Source organism: Capsicum annuum, chromosome 12 (assembly GCF_002878395.1).
Source record: "Capsicum annuum cultivar UCD-10X-F1 chromosome 12, UCD10Xv1.1, whole genome shotgun sequence".
Lineage (NCBI taxonomy): Eukaryota > Viridiplantae > Streptophyta > Magnoliopsida > Solanales > Solanaceae > Capsicum > Capsicum annuum.
The window spans coordinates 10496818-10510511 of record NC_061122.1 but is presented as its reverse complement, the minus strand read 5'-3'; the positions used below and the strand labels follow the sequence as shown (position 1 = coordinate 10510511).

The 13694-nt window shown below is 28.6% G+C and overlaps 1 protein-coding gene across 1 annotated transcript; it reads right to left on the bottom strand.

Annotated features, from left to right (window-relative positions):
- Positions 1 to 2833, bottom strand: LOC107849985 (TSET complex member tstD-like). The gene is made up of 5 exons (XM_016694484.2): positions 2676 to 2833; positions 2306 to 2419; positions 1478 to 1557; positions 1245 to 1369; positions 1 to 442 (listed from the first exon to the last, which is right to left on the bottom strand). The coding sequence occupies exons 1-5, from the start codon at positions 2726 to 2728 to the stop codon at positions 371 to 373; spliced, it is 444 nt and encodes a 147-aa protein (XP_016549970.2). The 5' UTR covers positions 2729 to 2833; the 3' UTR covers positions 1 to 370.
- Positions 2834 to 13694: the final 10861 nt, after the last annotated feature.

Sequence of the window (13694 nt, the reverse complement as noted above, 5' to 3'; positions counted from 1 at the left end):
AGATATGAAACACCATTGCACACATTCGAGTAGATTATTGATAAAATAATCATAGTGGATCCAGTTATGAAACATAACTGTTTTACCTGCAAACATATCTTCGCCCGTGCATAGAACGGGCACGGGCACACTAGTACACAAATATGTATATAGGCATCTTCTGGCGTCCAGGGCTAAAACGCGAGAAGATGAAAGACTTCAAAAATTAGTGCTAAAACTATAAGTGAAAAAAATCAAATTTTAAAAGTTTGATAACTACAATTTTAAGTGTTACAACTATGCAAATGTGAGCATGCATGATAGTATATTAATTGCTAAAGCCATAGCTGCCACTAATGAAACAACTGAGCCGGATTGATGCGTTAGTCGCTCAAAACTCTGATGGTGGTTTCAACCTCACAAGTCTTTTAATTCTGTCTTTCTCTGTATTTTCGAGCAAACCCTTCAAATACAAATATTAAACATGTTAATTGAAAAATATTATGGCATAATAAATGAAATAACAAAGTTCAGTTTTTTATGCTTGTGCCAAAGTAGGCAATCTCCTATTTATACAGAAAAGCCTTATAACTAATGTTGTATTGCAATACGTATAAAAGAAGAGTATCATATCATTAATTAGTTAGTGATTTATGACTTCTTCTTGTACATGAATTATGCTTATAGAGGACATGAACTTTGGTAGGAAAGTGTGGAGGACACGAATTAGGGTTGCGGGTTAGTGTGTAAAGTACATTTTGGGTAGTAGGGAAGAGTGCTTTGTCTGCATTTGTGTCTGTAATTTCTTGTAGTCTCTTGTTCGTGGTGTATTGGTGATATCTATGTTTTTTGAATAGATATTTTATATAGTATTACCTTATGTGTGTCTTATTTCAGTTATTATCCTTTATCATCTAGATATTCCTGGTTGTTGTTTGCTTTGATGTGTTTTATTTATTATATTGTTATCTGATCTGTCCTGACCCCACTATTGTTGTTGTGCTTAAGGATGATGCTAATACAACAAAGAGAGTAGCCATTATTCAACTAAATGGCTATATACTTTGTATCATGTCGTTCATGATGGAGGGCAAGCCTCTGAAGAAGGACGCAAACAACTTAGGCGAAAAAAGTTAGGGACCTTCAAAAATGAGTTTAGAATCAACAGTTAAGACGCCTTTTTTAAACTCAACAAACAAATATGTGCAAACTTAGAATCAAGACGAGCAATATATCTTAACAATTGGGCTGAAATTTCTACATACCTTTGAGACAATTTCATCTAAAGACAAGCAAATTTTTCCATACTTGTCTAGAAAAAGGCGTTCACTTGGGGGCTTTCCACATACATCCCTCACAATTGCAGTAATAGCATAGATTACTTCTGATACTTCAAAAGAAAATCATAATTAAAAATTAATCATATTAATACTTCTATAACTTTCACAAATAAATTAAACTAATTACTAGTACAAAGTATAATGTATAAATTACTTACAAACAAGTTCATCATATTCTTCTTTGTCAACCACATAAATGCTGATAGCTCCTAATATAGTGTATACCACATATACTGATCTGGAGAAGAAGTAAAATTTTAAAATAAAAATTATGTAAAATTGTGGAAACATAAGAATTAATGTTTTCTCATGGTTACATTAATTTACCAACCATTAGAGATAAAAATGAAATAAAAAAGGAAAAACTCCTTGTCAATAAGGACTAGTTGCAAATCTTTCAAATCTCATTATCTTTTTTTATTTCTCACATGATATTTAATAATTATTCTAGAGCTTCAACTCATTGGGATTTGCATTGCATAAGGCCATTGAAGAGGAACTGTTCCCTAGATATTAGAATTTTTTTTATTCGGAAGGCCCTAACCCGAGACCTCTTGTATGTTATTATTCTTTGTATGTTATTATTAAAAATGGAGGGTTTCTATTCATTAATGGCGGAGCTACCTTTCATCTAGGGGTTCGAATCGATGTAATTACATTATTTTTATATGATTAAAAATATGTTTTATGTATATATAGTAAATGTTGAACTCTTTCTGATTAATTTGTATATTTACTTCTGAACCTGTCAATGAAAATTCTAACTCCAATATTGGTATTCATCCCATCATAACACTTGATAGTTATATTATGTTCTAAAATCAACTTAAATATTATTTCATAGAATGTTGATAATGTTGGTTAAATTTAGTAAATTACGCCATATTAAATAGAAGGTAATATACAAGCAAATCAATGTTTTAACAATCTATTAAATTATATCATAAACTTAGGCAATAAATTAAAATTATTTAAAGTATACATACTTGTGACAAGCTACAAGGAGTTCCTCATTTTTGACTCCTCTAAGATTTTCTGCTCCCAATCTAACTAAGAAAGATCTCCAATGTAACATTTCCTCTGTTGGGACTCCATTTAAACTGCATGGAAAAAATAATATGCAATTTATTAGAGATCGGGATTAAATTTCAGCAGAGACAAAAACCGCTAATTGATTTCTTTGGATCTGTCTAGTTTTTGATGGACATGGTTATCAATTCATTTCTTGTTGGAGATGGCAGCTATAACAAGTAGCTAGTGAAATAATCGAGATGAAAATAAATTGATCTAGACGCCAATGTATGAAAAAATAAAACATTTATAGCATACAATAATCATAGAGTGTTTTTACGTTACCGTTCTACGAGTATATTGCCCTCAGAATTGGCGATCAACACAGCAAGCAACATTTTTTTTTTTTTTTTTTGCTCTTTTAATTGTCTTGTAACTTTCAATTCAAACTTTTATTTCGTACCAATGATTTTTCATATCAAAAGAATTAGACCAAGTCATCACCAAAAAATAAGGAAGAGGTGTTGCATTAGACAGGTGGTACAAATAAGTTTACATTTTTCTATTAACTATATACGGGTACTATTTCATAAAATGAAATTATTATTTGATAGTAAAAATGAAATATTTATGTTTAATAGTCATAATAATAGAGATGTGTACCGAGAATGATAGGTGGTAAGGGTTGGTGTTGGTGAGCTAGTGATAATTGTGATGGTGTGGTTGTGATATGAAAGTTGTTTCATGTCAATAGTTGACGTGATGATAGTGATGATTGAAGAATATGTGGGGATTAATAATGTGTCGTGATAGTTGTGATGAATGGGTGATGATTAATAATGTATTGGAGATAGTTACAGCTGTGTTAGTTTGTGATGATTGTGGTTTACTAATGATGTGTTGGTGGTAGTTGTCGGGGTCTAGTCTATTATATAGAAACAGTGGTTTCGACGTGCTTGCTTCAGCAGGCTGCTTACTCCGTGATGTATTATATCATACCTAATTAATTATTATAAGTCATTTATATATTAAAAATTGATAATATTTAATTAAAACATAAAATAGACATTTATGATATGTCTGCTTCAATCATGATTTTACTATATCACCCCTAATTAATTATTATATTTAATTAAAAACTAAAATAGACATTTATGATATGTCTGCTCAGCTGCTTCAATCGTGATTTTACTATATCACCCCTAATTAGTTATTATAAGTTATTTATGTATTGAAAAATTAATAATATTCAATCCGTAATTTTACTATATCACCCCTAATTAATTATTATAAGTCATTTATGTATTGAAAAATTAATAATATTCAATCCGTAATTTTACTATATCACCCTAATTAATTATTATAAGTCATTTATTTATTAAAAAATTAATAATATTTAATTAAAAAAGGTAAAATGAACATTAATGACATGTCTGCTTCAGCTGCTTCAACCGTAATTTTACTATAACTCCCCTAATTAATTATTATAAGTCATTTATGTATTAAAAAATAATAATATTTAATTAAAAGGTAAAATAGATATTTATGGCATGTCTGCTTAAACTGCTTCAAAATAATTTTACTAAATATCACCCCTAATTAATTATTATAAGTCATTTAAGTATTAAAATATTAATAATATTTAATAAAAAAGGTAAAATAGATATAAAAATGATAAATTAACTCTTGATATTTAAATTAACTTGACGTATTATATGAGGTCTACTAAGCTTTTTTTCACAGGTATTTTTAATAGTAATTTTGTTATGTCACTTTTAATTAGCTGATGTAAGTCATTTAAGACATTTTATGCTTCGCTGTTTCAATCGTGATTTTACTATGCCACCCCTAATTAATTATTATGTCCATCTAAGCATTGTCCTGCTTAAACTGGAATGGAAAAAATATTATCACAATAATTAAAAATTTAAATTATTTAAAAAGTATCATTGGCTATCGATGACACAAAACTCTGGACAAAGAGAGTAACATATATTATTCAAAAATTACATAAAACGAATTATAAATTACAATAGTTAACAATTTAAAATATTTAGAACCAATTTAATTTGTTATATATTTCAAAAAAAATACGTAAACAATACTATAAATCACAATAATTAACAATTTAAAAAATTTTAAAGATAAAAATATGTGATTGGCTCTCGAAATTGCATTGGTGTCACTTAAATTGGAATAGAAGAAAAGCATTATAAATCACAATAATTAAAAACTAAAATTATTTTTAAAATATAATTGACTATCAATGCCACAAAAGTTTGGACAAGAAAAGTAACGTATATTATTTGAAAATTACATAAAAAATATTATAAATTACAATAATTAACGACTTAAATTATCTAAATACATATTAAGAGTATGATTGATTATCTAAACTCTATTTGTGTCACATAAATTGAGACAAAAAATAACATATATTGAACCTGTGCTAGATCCCGGATGAATCTTAGAATGTATATGCAATCTTTTTTAAAAAACTTTTGTTTAAATATACCAAGATAAAAAGGCAAGTTCTAATACAGTATACCAAACAATATATAAGAAATAATGTTAGCATAAGTAATACCAGTATTACTAATACAAGCATTATTAATGCAAACATTTCTAATACATTCTACTCAAAATTATTTTTATACACTCTAACAAATGACTCTTTTGGAAGGAACATATATATAAAAGCAAAAGTTCAATAAAACATCTGCACAAGTATGTTTTATCATGTTCCCAAAATCAATTAACTTAAATTAATATGACAGATGGTAACTTATAGTTTTCTTTTTTTATATAGCTTTTGAAACACTTAAAATTTAAATTTAAAATAATAATTTAGTTTAACTTAAAGGGACAATTTGACAAATAAAAGAGAAGGAGAAATGGAAGTAAAGGATATTTATTTCAGCTTAGTATGGAATAGTGGAATACAATGCACTTTTGAGTTATTAATTGCAGCCCACATGTGATGTAATATGCAATTACTAGATAACCCTTTATCTTTTTCCAATAATTATTCTCTAATTTATATAACAAGTGTCAAGTCATATGTATTAATTTTAATCTCATATTTTATACTTAATATAACAAATCTCAGTCATATGATTAAAGATCTAAACTTCAAAATGCATCGAATTTTGTTATTTATATGAGTACAAAGTTATATATAATTATCTTGTGAGATAATTTGACTCCGTAAAAAATACTATCAAATAGTTAATATGTTTTATGTATTCATAATTCGAATTGACATCAATCTAACTTATCATATATAATCAAACTATATTAATGTTGGGCCCGTGCTGACACGGGTCATGCTCCTCTAGTTGTATCAATAAATATAAGGTGTGTGTCTTTTATATACACAATTATCAATTGACTAAATTTAGCTTTAAATATGACATTTTGGCTCCAGACTCTCATTAAAATCAATAATTTAATTAGGTCTGCGAATCCGTTAATCTCTCTTGCATTTTTGTAAAATATTTGAAAACAATGAATGAGTTACAACTTGACCGGTTTGTTCTAACCATAATTCACATAAATTTTCAAAACATTTAGCAGAGCTGATAATTTTTATGTCCTATCGATCGATTTTCCAGTTTCGTTTTTGTTGAACGAAAAAAAAAAAGTGGATTACTATAACTTGCAATATACCATCAACAAAGACATGCACTCTTATCATATATATGGTTTTTACATATCTAAATTAATTTGGAAAAAGACATCGTTTCCAATCCAAATTATAATCGAAAAGTCAAATTCACACCTAAACTATATAAGTGACCTATTACATACCTTAACTATAAAAAAGTGATACTTTTTACACCCTGTCAGCATTACACCACTTGCAAGTCAAAAACTTGAATCCACACCTAAACTATATAAGTGACCTATTACACACCTTAACTATAAAAAAGTGATACTTTTTACACCCTGTCAGCATTACACCACTTGCATGTAGTGTGGTGTTTTACACGTGCTGCCACATCAGCATAATCAAAAAAATAATAAATTTATTATTTTCATAATTTTTTATTTTTTATTTTTATTTTTTTTTCTTCTTCTTCAATGTCTAAAACCGCCATTGTTGTCAATGTCCAAAACCTCCATTACCTCCATTACACCATATTCACCACCATAAACTTTATCCCACCAACAAAATTGCCATAACAATTAATTTCTTCTGACATTGTTCTTCATCCGTAACTCATCGTCTTTTCTTAAAAAAAAATTCTCAGCTATAATGGCCATTATTGTTTCAAAAAATGGCCACTCCACTGTTGGCCTCTGTTTTTTAAATGGTAATGAACAACACATTTCCGTACTTTTTCTATTTGTTTTTCAGCTATAATTTTTTTTTTAAAAAAAAACTAATATGGTAGCAAGCTCCATTTTTGGATGGATTAATAATTAACAGACAGAGAGGAGAAAGTCGACAATGAATCCGACTTTTCCGACGAGAATTCACCGGAAAACATCCTTGCTACAAAATTTTATATTTTTTTTTTATAAAATTTGATTTTATCCGTTTAAACATCAAAAACAATTTGATTTTGTTCATTGTGAAACTGACATTGATTTGATGAAGGTGGAGGATGAATTGTGTTATTTGGGGATGGGGTTGGATTTTCGGGGTGGGGGTGATGAAGAAGATGATGGTTTGGGGGTGGGGGGTGATGAAGAAGATGATTGTTTGGGGGTGGGGTGGGGAGATGGATGCTGGGGGTTGGGGGAGGAGTATTTTATTTATTTATTTATTTATTTGCATTAATTTTTAATTTAAACGCGCCATTTTTTATTTAAATAATTATGTATTTTCCACGTCAGATCTAGGGAGTAAAAAATATTACTTTTTTATAGTTAATGTGTGTAATAGGTCACTTATATAGTTTAGGTGTGGATTCGACTTTTCGACTTTTGTTATTTAATAGGCTGGATGCGCCTAAAATAAATGTAACATACGCGCGTTAGAATGGGGGTTGCGGGGAGGTAATAATATTACTTTTATATAGTTAAGGTGTGTAATAGGTCACTTATATAGTTTAGGTGTGACTTTGACTTTTCTTGTATATTATGGGATGAAAATGATGGCTTCTCCCATATTAATTTCATGTGCTTTTGATCTCCTATGTATTGGTGGTGAAATGAGATTTCAAATGAAAAAATTGACTTAGTTAGAATAAGCAAGTACAACGGTAGGGTTTGGCATAACCAAGTATGATTAGCCTCATGCGTAAGAATTAAGAATTCCTATTTCAGTTCAATATAGAACCAACGTTATTACCAAGCTCATTGCAAAACATATGTTATCATCGAGAAGAAAATTAAAAGATAAACTTGTCCAATATTAATAAGATATCCCAGAATAGACGTTATTATCAAGCTCATTTCATTTTAGAATAGACAATATTATCAAAAAGAAATTTTAAGAATAAATCTATTCAATAGTAATAGAAGGTGCATTCGACACAATCTCGTTACAATAGCTACTTGTACTAAAAAATTCAACCTTATCATATAATTTTGGAAAAAATGTTCAAGATATATTTAAACTTTAGTGAAATTTGATGTAACATACTTGAACTTTGCGGGGTCCTACCCATGAAGTATATTAGTGTATTTTAGTAACATTTATAAGTTTAATAAAAAGATAAAAGATTCTAAAATAAAAAAGAATTTAGTACAAATAAATGTTAATAAAATATGCTAATAAATAGTCTTGGGGGAGGGGGCACAGGACTCCCGTAAAGTTTTGGGGGTCATAGGATCCCCACAAAATTAAGATGTGTTACACCAAATTTCGTTAAAGTTTAGATATATCCGGGAGCATTTTTCCTATAATTTTCTATGTGATAAACTTATCACTAATCAAGTATCATTAGTCTCATGTGCAAGAGTTAAAGATTTCTATTTCGGCTCATTTTATAATGGACGCTATTGTCAAGCTTATTCCAAAACCTACGTTATTATCAAGAAGAAAATTAAAGAATGGGGCTTGTAAGCTATTATAAATTGTATAAATAATATAAATACCAATCTTTTAAAAGTAATTACACTTTTTCTCACGTTTTTAATTACTTTACTCTCTTTCCCTATTAATACACGTAATATAGCCGACATATACATAACATTCTATGTATATGTGGGATTTTTGTAATATGTTTGGGGAGTTGAAATTTTTTGTAATATTGTAAACATAAGTTGTGTATTTATGTAATTTTTTGCTTAAATTAAATTTGTAAGTTAATCTAGATTATTAAACGTTATTATCAAGCGGACATTATAATCGAGAAGAAAAATAAAGAATATATTTGTTAACTACTAATAACCTATTCTAAAATGAGTGTTATTTACAAGTTTATTTCATTACGGGCGTTATTACTAAGAAGAGAACTAAAGGATAAATTTGTCCAATACTATAAACCTCTTTTACAACAAATGTTATTATAATCAAGTTCATCCCAAAACTTATGTTATAACAAGAGGAGAATTAAAAAATAAATTAATCCAGTACCAACAAGCAAGACGTTATTATTGAAAAGAATAATTAAAAATAACTTTGTCATCCACAAATTTACACAATATAATTACAAGTTTTACTATTCAAATACCATATTAGACATAATTAGTTGAACTCAATTCATTTTTTTTTCCAAAAATTCGAAGGATAAATTTGTCCAATATTAATACAAGGTGAATCCACACATAACACAATCCCATTACAATGGGATTCTTTGTTAAATGGTCTCTTCAAATCTACTTTTTAATTAAATGGACTACAATTTTTTTTTAGGGAAATAACTCACTTTTAAAAATTAAAATTTATTTACAAATTTTAAAAGTTACAAATTTGTTCACGAATCATCAACTTATAGAATTTAAACAAAATTCCTCCCACCAAAATCTTTTCAGAATTTTACAAATTAATTCATTTACGATGGACATATTGATTATTGATCTGAATGATATATGGACAGATTGATTATCGATCTGACCTATACATGTACAGATCGATTATCGATTCGAACAATATATGGACAGATCGAATATCGATCCAACAGATGTTATACATCGTCCTCTATGCTATTCAATAGCTGACCGATTATATCTTAGTAATTAGTCCGACAGATTAATCATTGGTCATTTTTAATCCGACGGATTAATCATTGATCTTTTTTTATCTGATCGATTACTGTAGACACATAAAATTTATTGGATCAAATTCATACAAAATTTGAAGTGACTCCATGTTTGTTTGGGTTGAAATTAATTTGGATTCAAGTTCCAGTTCACCTTGAAGCCCAAACTCATGTCACGTGTCAAGTGACGTGGCATCCCAGTCAAATTAAAGACCAACAAGACGAGACTATCCATTCAAAAAATGTGGCAAGCCAAGTCAAGTTCAACAGCCAATGAAACATCGTCAAGTGTCCAAATGACATATTTGTGGTCAATCATAAACAATCTTATCTCACAATATTTGTGATAAACTTTATAACTGAATGGATCAATCAGAATGAGGCAGAAGAGGTGAGTTACAAAATTTTCCAAAGGTCATTCAGCAAGCATTGGAGAAAGCATCTACATTAATTACAAAGTTCTTCAAATGAGTCGTCAACGGAGTTCTACCCGAAGATCAACTCGATAAGACGAAGTGTTGTCTAACATTCCTGGAGATCCAAACGCATTTGAAGGAGGTTCAAATTATCCTATATCCGAAATACACGCTTCTGCTCGGAGATCAACTCGATAAGATGAAGTGTTGTTCGACATTCGTGGAGATTCAAATGCATTTTTGGGAGGTTCAAATTATCCTATATTCAAAAAACACGCTACTGACAGCTCGAAGAAATATACGGAGAGAAGAATCAAGAGAACAACAAAATTGTACTCACAACATTCATTGATAAAATTATTATTTTTCTTTTGTTTATTTTTGCTTGCAGTTAATTTTCAGCACTACGGAAATTTGTTGCGAACAATTACATATGTATACAAAAATCTTTTTTTTTAAATGATACTAAAAGTAATGGGGAGTAGAAAACTTATAAATTTGAGAGGATACAAAATATTTAGAAATAAATACGAGCTTTAAAAATGAGAAAATTGAAGAATCAATGAGTTTTCAATAAGAATGAAGGAAAAGAAAATTAGAGAGATGAAAAGAAGTAGATTGAAATTGAAAAAATGAGTTAAAATTTTATTTTTTAAGTATATTTGTAAGTAGCTTCCATAAATTTTAATATACTAGTTTAGGTGTACGCGCCTCGCGCAATTATCTCACTTTATTGAGTTCAAACATTATACTAAATAGGATATTTGTTTAAGTAATAAAGTTTAATAAAATAATTAAATTCAATATCTTTTGGAGAATTTATTTAATTAAACCTAACATGTACAAAAAAATAATTCTCAAAGCAGATCGAGATTCATCTACCACTTGTAAACTGCACCAAAACAATACAATACGATGATAGAGACATCAAAACAATATAATTAAATCTAAACTTTACATAAAAATTTTCTCAAAGCCATTTGACACTCATCTACCACCTGTAAACTATAACAAAATAATATGACAATAGAGATATCAAAATAATATAACTAAACTTTACCTTTCACCAAAAAAAATTTCAAAATAGAGATATAAAAATAATACAATTAAACCTAACCTTTACCCAAAAAAATTCCTCAAAAGAAATTATTAGATAAAATAGAACAAAACTTTGATTTCCTAAAAAATCAACAAATAGAACTAGAAAGAAAAATTAAAGTAATAACAAATAAGGATATAAACTTTCTTAGTATAAATAACATCGAAAAATAATTAAAATAAATAAAGAAATTAGTCAACTAAAAGAAATAACTCTCTCATGAATAACATCCCCACAAATGATCAACTCTACCTAGCAATATTACAGAAAGCGGCACAAATTCAACAAAATCCTGAAGGATTATCAGATCATCAACCTCAGGGAAAGGCAGACTCCAGAATAATAAACAAAATAATATTATAATATTACTACTATTAAAACTTAATAATCTAGAAAAAACGATCGAAAAAAAGTTCAGCTAGAACAACAAGTTAAAAAAGAGAAATCTCAGATTGAACAACAAGTTAGTATAGAAGAATTAACAAAACAACTAAAGAAAGTAGAATTAACTCCTCAAAAGGGGAAAAAAAAAAGCTAAAATCTACAAAAAAATTATGAATTTTTTTTCAGCATCCCCAAGCAGATCAAGATCAAATTTTATCCAAAACAGATTAACAAATAATGTGCTATCTAAAATAATAAATAAACCAAGAATGACTTCAAGACAATAGTTAGAAGAGGTAATAGACGTAGATAAAGAAATACAATTGTTCCAACAAAATAAATTGAAACTATTAAATGCTAAAACATTATATGATGAAGGAATGTTCTCAAGAGCACGACTATACAGGCATTACAGAGAAGAACAAATGTGTGTTATCGGAGAAAATAGTCGTAGCATAAATTTAATAAGCTCAGACTCTTTAAAAGAAATTATAAAATTAAACAAGAGTCTTATGCACATGGGATTAAGGTCAGACTCAAAAAGATCTATAATAGAAATAACTGAAGTAGACATGACTAATAATGGAGGACTTTTTTACTGCAGTCCAGATTATATGATAAATACCTTGGAATTCGGAAAGCATATTAAAATAGGTGTTTAGACTAAAGGATATGAAAAAATGAATAATGAAAATAATTTACTTACATGTGTAGGATTTATAGGAAAAATTGTCACAAATAGTGATACCAAGTTTAAGCTAAAAATAAAAGACGTAGTAAGTTTAATGGAAAATAAAGGAATGAGATTAATGAAGCCTTTAAAGATAAATTCAAAAGAATATGCAGGATTAGAATGAAATTTAGAAAATTTCAGTAAGAAAGAAATATTAAAACCACAGATCATTTAATGTATACTAATAAGAAAGGAGACACCTCAGTAAGATTTACAGATTATAAATATACAATTGAAAAAGAGACAGATGAAGAGGCCGAGACAAGTAAGTGTAAAGAATACATGAATATAAAAATAATGGAAGAAGATGGTTTTGAAGTAAATAAGTCTATAATGAAAGCAGTAGCCCTATATGAAATAAATAACGATAGAACGTTTAAATGCACAGGTTGAAAATGAAAGAATATTTTATAAAATGTAAATTAATAACAGATAATTATGGTTACATATGTAAGAAAGACAGAAGAGAAGAAGATTCAGAAACAAATTATAGTATAGACGAGTTAGAAAGTATAAAAGAATTTATGGAGAGTACAGCAAGCACTTCAAGTCCTTTCCAAAGAACAATCAATATGCACCGAGATGAATTTACTACAGAAAATTTACCAAGACAAAGAGTATTTAGAATAAATCCTGAAGAACCAACAGAACAAAACATAAAACCAAGAGGAACAAGAATGCCACTAGAGGAGCTTATAAGATTACAAGAAGACGGTAATAAAGGAAAAATCTTAAATTTAGCGGCGCATGACCCCCAATCATGAAATGCCGTAATAGATATATAGAAGAACGTAGTGATAGTAGATTATATACAACATATACAATTTAATCAAGAACAAGATGCAGAAAATATGTATAAATACCTAGAGACTTTCTTAAGAGAAACCACCAAAGCCTCCTGGGAAGCATATAAGGTAGTTTTCCCTGAAGATTTTCAAGAATTAATAAATATGGGAGCTAACCCATATAATTTTGTGAATAAGGTACATACTCTACTAACAGGAGAAGACCCCAATAGTGATTTGGTAGTATTACAAAAAAGTATACAACATGTAATGGAAGTATTACAAGAAAAATATACAAATATACAAATACAAAAATAATTAAAAAGAAATGATACAGATTTCTGTAAAACCATATATACTACACAACATTATGATCAAGAGAAAAAGAAGAAAAATATAAAAGACCATATAAAAAAGAATATCGTCCTAGGAAGAAATATTATATAAGAAGTTAGAAGCAAGAAAATCATATTTAAACCGATAAAGACATGTCAAAAAATACAACACCAATAGTGTAATACCCCGTACTTCTACCTAGCTTAAAATCGTCCCAAAAATGTTAAAGACTTGCTTTAAAAGAAGAATCCACTTTTATACACGTGGAATTTTTAAGATTTTGACTTTTTATTATGTGGAAAATTGAAATAGATTTTCAATGATACCAATTTCGTCCAAATCCGGTATCGGAGTAAAAAGTTATGGACGTTTTATAGAGAACTGTCAGAACTGCCCAGAAGCGACGGTCAGGCCGGTGGACCGTCGAGCTAGTGACGGACCTTCGCCTAAGCTATCG